This window comes from Haliaeetus leucocephalus, unplaced genomic scaffold, assembly GCF_000737465.1.
Source record: "Haliaeetus leucocephalus isolate CR32 unplaced genomic scaffold, Haliaeetus_leucocephalus-4.0 Scaffold173, whole genome shotgun sequence".
Taxonomy (NCBI): domain Eukaryota; kingdom Metazoa; phylum Chordata; class Aves; order Accipitriformes; family Accipitridae; genus Haliaeetus; species Haliaeetus leucocephalus.
The window spans coordinates 8,885,034-8,891,033 of record NW_010972609.1 but is presented as its reverse complement, the minus strand read 5'-3'; the positions used below and the strand labels follow the sequence as shown (position 1 = coordinate 8,891,033).

The 6,000-nt window shown below is 40.5% G+C and overlaps 1 protein-coding gene across 2 annotated transcripts in view; it reads left to right on the top strand.

Moving 5' to 3' along the window:
* Window positions 1-3,042: 3,042 nt before the first annotated feature.
* Window positions 3,043-6,000, top strand: part of MICAL2 (microtubule associated monooxygenase, calponin and LIM domain containing 2) — a 60,194-nt gene continuing 57,236 nt past the window's right edge. For both annotated transcript variants that reach the window (XM_010563783.1, XM_010563784.1), the window contains exon 1: window positions 3,043-3,306. In XM_010563783.1, the coding sequence (XP_010562085.1) occupies window positions 3,043-3,306 (264 nt within the window). The remainder of the gene's footprint in view (window positions 3,307-6,000) is intronic.

Genomic DNA, 6,000 nt, shown 5'->3' with positions numbered 1-6,000 from the left:
TTTAAGGCTGGGGAAGGTGTCCTGCCTGTCCTTCCCAGCTGCTTTCTTCCCCATGGAAAGGCAGAGGAAGCCCAGGCCTGCTGCATGTTTTTGTGCGTGCAACACCTACTTCCACTGGTTTGCAATATGCCAAAAATGTTTTCCTCTCCTTCTCTTCGCCTACAGTGGCTCTTGCTGACCATCTCTTCTGTCTTCTCACCGTTATCAGCCCTGGCACATGCTGCTTTTCTTCATTGGTTGGTTCAGATAAGGCTCTACTCTTTTAGCTTCTCTCTTCCCCCCTTTCCTTGCTGGATGGAAACAGCTGAGGCTATAAAAATCTCCTCTCTGTGAGTGGAAAAGATACTAAATTAAAGAGCTGGTGACCAGACTTACTTATGAATTATGCCAGAGTTAACTTTTTAAGATATTTGTGTTATATGAACATGATAACAGTCTTGTGGTGAGCTAATGAAAACAATGGAGAGGAAGTATTGTTTTATAGCTATTAAGCCAGTCAGAGTCTTTGGTAGCACTGAGGCAGTAGCGATGTGGGTTTATAGCAATTAAGAAAACCTAATCTGTCTGCCACTCCCTTAGCTGAAATGTCCAAAGTGCAACATTTCACTGACACTTCCCCACTCCCCGAGAAACTATTCATAATTATTTTGAGAGAAAAGAAAAATACTTTGTTTTTTCTACTATAAAAACTCTCAGGCAGGTATGGAAGTCAGGTAAAGTAAGTGTTTATCCTTGATTTTAATTCTTTTTTCAATTGGCCTTGAATCCTGGGGTGCCTGTCTATCAAGCTGTTTAAGCCCCGTTGTAGCATCTTGCACTGTGCTGTGCTATCTTTAGTTGCCCTGTGTTGCCTTCCCCTTGTAGCAGCACTCACCTGTACAGCTTTAGCCCAGACATACATGAGCCTCTCCCCATGGCAGTCCCCTGCCTTCTCCCTTCCCCTAGGAACTTCTTGATCTATTGGCCAGTTTGGGGCTAACCCCGAAACTGCTGTGTAGCTCTGTATTCCCAAAGCCAGGGCTGGTGAGGGTAATGTGGGCCCCCCCTCGCACCCACACCGGGGTAGCAAAGGTGGCTGGGCTCCCTCCTGCCAGCTTGCAGTTGTTGGAGGGGTTTGCTCGTTAATCACTGAGGACTTGAACCTGGAAAGGTGCTGGATGTGCTGAACTCCTTTTGAGTCAATGGAAGTTCACTGCACTCAGTTTCTTGAAAAATTACACCTTCTGGAAGTTGGGGCATATAAAATGCTTGTGCTTTTACCTCACAAAGCCACAAAGCTCTTCAGAAAAGGGCATGGAACATACTACATATGAAGTATTCAGAGGGGAAAACAAAAATTTCCTGACTTATTCTTGGCACCAAATATTTAATCATGACATTTGGTCTAAAAAAATGTACAAACTCTCAACATTGCCAATTTGTTTTACCCACAAACCAACAACAGACTGATGATGTGCACACAAAGGTTATTTATTTTGAGCACAGCCAGGGAATGTGAGTATTCCAAATGCTTCCTTATATCTCCCCATGGGATCTCTTTAATAAGTTGCATAATATTTTTCTGTATTAAGAGGATTGCAAGATAGACATGGTAGGTCTCTTCTTTACTTAAATACACTGGTTATGTTTTCTCTTTTCTTCTTTGAAGGAAATGCAAGCAGAGAATGAATAGTTTGTGAGCAGTGTTAAATTAAAAAGCATAACTTCAAAGGCCTTTCTAACAATTTATTCTAAAACTATCAGCCAACAGATGATGTTCCAAGCAAAATAACTAATTATGTGGGAGGTTAGGCAGGCATTGATTTAGTTTTTGGTTTCTTGGACTGGCAGATAATTCTTTAATAGCAAGAAAAAGAATATATGGCTTAAATCTCTGGACCTGAGTCCAGGTAGACCCTCTTCTGAGGACAAGTTTATACATAACCTGTAACAATTTTCTTGGAAAATGTGAAAGCCACTTGGATATTTTCTGTGCACCTTGGCTGACTCTAAGATGCTCCCCATTAGAGATTGAGAGCAAGGTTAAAGAAGGATAAGGGAGTGATACAATGAAAGTATTTTAGTTCTTTCAAACTTATGTTAATTTTGAATAGCATTACTTTTACAGAATGTAACGTTATTTATCTGGAATATCAGGCACAGTTTGACAGTGATCATGTTACTAGGAAAAGCCAATGGGGCTTAGTGGGCCAAACATCATTACTTTATATTATCAGCACATGACAAGGTAAGACTCCAAACACATAACTTTAGCATTTAACATGTGGAGACATGGAGATAAAATTCCTTTCTATGCACTAGAGCACCAAACCCTTTCTCATTTTGGCAAGAGAGTTAGAAAAAGGGGAGCTCTCTGTGGTTACTTGTTTTCTGTTTCTTCAGTGCTGGTGTAACTTGTAATAATGTTTCTGCCTAGCCTGTTTTGTGCATTTGCTCATGGCAAGTAATTGTGCAAATTCTAAATTGCTCTGGCTAAGCTGCACTTTTGGCCCTAGCTTGTGCAACAGGAGAAAATTCCCTCAAATTGTGTTGACTTTTGACGTCAGGTTTCTAAGAATTCTTAAGACCAAGACATTACCAGAAATGTACTTGCTGTGACATAAATTCTGCTTGGGAAAAGCATCTGGACATTGGGTTTTTCTTCATCTGTTACCTAGCACTTATCACTGAACAAAAATTAAAGAAATCCTCTTGCTCTCAGTGAAGCTAGTTGTTTTTGAAGCAGTAGAGTTGAGTTTGTAGGGTTTTTATAAGAGTCTTTGAAGTACGTGTCATGACAGCACACATACGTTATGTTTGTAACACTTGGATGCCGCTACTAACTTTTTGTACCTGGTTGTCTGGTCACCATATGCTGTGTGTTTGTGTTCGTATTGGATATGCAGTTCGTGGGTTTAATGTTCTTAGGCAGAACCTGCTTTAACGTGACCTGTGTTTGTCTTTTCTAGGAATAACATGCTTGGAAGTACTTGGTAGTGTTGATTACCTGTACCCCAGCACGAGAGCTCCAGCTTAATCCTATTCAAACACTTCTCTCAGAATATGGGGGAGAACGATGATGAAAAATACAGTCAAGCTGGCCAGATATTTGAAAACTTTGTACAAGCGTCAACGTGCAAAGGTACCATTCAGGCCTTTAATATCCTCACTCGCCAACTTGAATTAGATCCTTTGGACAATAGAAACTTTTACACCAAACTGAAGTCAAGAGTGACCACATGGAAGGCCAAAGCTTTGTGGAACAAGCTTGATAAAAGAGCAAGTCACAAAGAATATAAACGTGGAAAATCTTGTATGAACACTAAGGTAAGTGGAGTTCAGTTTTGGATTTCATAGCTTAGAATCTTTTAAACTTGGTTTTCTGCAGAAGCAAGGTATCTACCATCACATGCAATGTGTCCATTCATGTAACCCTCCCTTTAATATACTTTTTGAAACCATGGCTGGCATCAACTGATTTAGACAAATTTTCAGGTATTTTTGTTCTGCAAGTTTTGTGGAAACACACAGCATGTAAGAGGGTTCTTAAAAGCTCTCTGCTTTACAATCTGCCTCAATCATTCCAAAAAAGTTTTCTGCCCTCTTTAGATATCAGCATCAATCAGGCATGAGATGTAAACTCAAGAGGCAGTAGGGTTCATTCATTCCAGGCTCACAAGAACTACTTGCTTTATTAAACAGGGTTTTGCAAGGTGCAAATCATAGCATATTTAGCAGGCTCCTCAGCTTGCTGCTCGGTGCATGTTGTAAGAGACCAGGGCTGGCCGAATGTGTTTCAACAGCAGGTCCTAAGCTGTTCTCTGGAAAGTGCTGCTTGGAGGTCTGGGGTTCTGTCTTTGTCACCTAGCATTGGCTCTAGTTATTAAACAGCAGCAAAAGAAAATCCTGCACTATTTATGCATTTAAATACTTTCCTATAACTGCTTTTTCAGAAGCGGAATGTGGATAATTATGATATGGTTGTTACTGAAGGAGACGGTGTGCTTGGTTGTGGAAAGGGCAGGAAATTATCTTCTCTTCAGCAGAACATGCAATACCGTATTTTGATAGAGAGAACCACTGAACATTGGTATAAATCTTGTTGACAAAACTGTACAAAATACTCTAGTGCACACCACTTGTTTCATCTAGCTATCACATAATATTTTTAATAGCTTTGTCTCAAAGCAATTCACTTATTTACTGCTGAGTGACGGCTAAAAGTTGCCCCAAGAAGGGTGGGGTTTAAGAAGCTACTTGACTGTATAGAGGTAGAACAGAGAGGAAGGGCACACTGGAGGGTAACTAGACACCAAACTGTGGAGGAATTTTTAATTAAAACTATCACTGAAGTGTTATTTTTATGGACTCAGTAGACAAGCAATGTTGAAAGTCTCTTTCTTCTTGTTTGCATCGTTGCATTGAAATTTCTCAAAAGCACCAAGGAGGACACCATGTTACCTTCAGTACATATAGAGGCCTCTGCTTTCATTTATTCACTTTTAATAAGCCCCCAGTGATTATTAACTCTTTCTAAGGTAATAAATGTCCTTACTACAGTTTTTGTTAGAAAATAAAGAGTGCCATTACAGATATTTGCACTGTTTTCCTGACAGCCTCTGTTTTTCTCCTTTCCTTTTCCCCTTTGTTTCCCTTTTTGACCTGTGCTTCCTTCCTGCCTTTTGTTCTTTTGAAAAGGCCTTGAACATATGTCATTGAGCATCTTTGTGATGAAAACAGACAGGAAAGGGAAGGAATGAAAAAGCGTCTGATGAGTAACAAATTATAGGAGATATTCCACATGCAGCTCACCTACACACACAGCCCCAGGTCCAAATTTCCATGGTTAGTTTGAGGAAGTATTTGCAACACAAAAAAGCAGTTTTAAGACCCATGTGAGAAGCCCTTCTCTCTGAAGTGTGACATTACAAAGCCAAGGCCTGGTTCTGCAAAGTTCTTAAGCAAAGTGATTAATTTTTATATGCAGTGAGAAGACTCATGGAAATTGGTTGGTACGTAAAATACAGCCTGTGTAATGCTTTACAAGGTTGCCAAGCAGGAGGCTAATCAACACCTTCTGCAGTGTTGAAAGTATGGTATTACTACTCGTAGAGAGTAAAGATCTATTTGGAGTGGCATGGTATAAGTCTATGCAGAAATTAATGGACATATCTATGATGCACATATGATCAAATAGTAAATGAATATAGAATGTCTGTATATGAACAGTGTGTGTATAGATATTCTGTGAAATACTTGTAGAAGTTCGTTATGAACCTGGTCTATGCCCAGACCTGTACTTCACTGTGTCATCACTGATTTAACAAGAGAAACATGAATCTTCAGATTGCTGCAAATGAAAGCAGTAACCACAGTCTGTGGGGATATCTACCGAACATTCCTCACACGTGAATCACAGTCTGCTGTGAAAGCCTATCTGTGCAACATGAATGAGAGGAGACATGTTGCGAGAAGACCGCGGACTCCCAGATCATTGCGGTGGTGTACTCTGACAGCCCCACTTACAGATAAGGAATTCTCAGAAATGCTGGCAGTCCAACCAAAATGCCAGTGCAGAGAGATTAGGCTACAATATACATACCACGATTTTCCTTCGGTGCAATTAGTGACTGTCTGTCTTGCATGTTATGCCAGCTACCATTTTTAGTAGTGAAGCAGGCAAACAGGAGTTAGCAGGCTAAGTCCTGACAGTGGTGCCCAGCTCGCACCTTTGTGGAGCTGCCTGGGGACTGGTTGAAGTAGATCAGCCTGAAGTAAAAATCTTCTTTGTTAAAGGAGGATCACAAAATGAGCTAAGTGGATTTTTGCAATTGCAGTTCTGTAAACAGAGCCAAGGTTGCCAGTAGGCATCATTTAAAAAAAAAAAAAAATGACTTGAAGGCTTTATATGAGGTTGTGGCCATGAGCTCTGTAGCTGAGTCTGCAGCTCACAGTTCTTCTCAGATGTGGCTTTGCAATCTGTCTGGTTTTGTGCAATCTTCCTAATCTTTGGAGGAGATA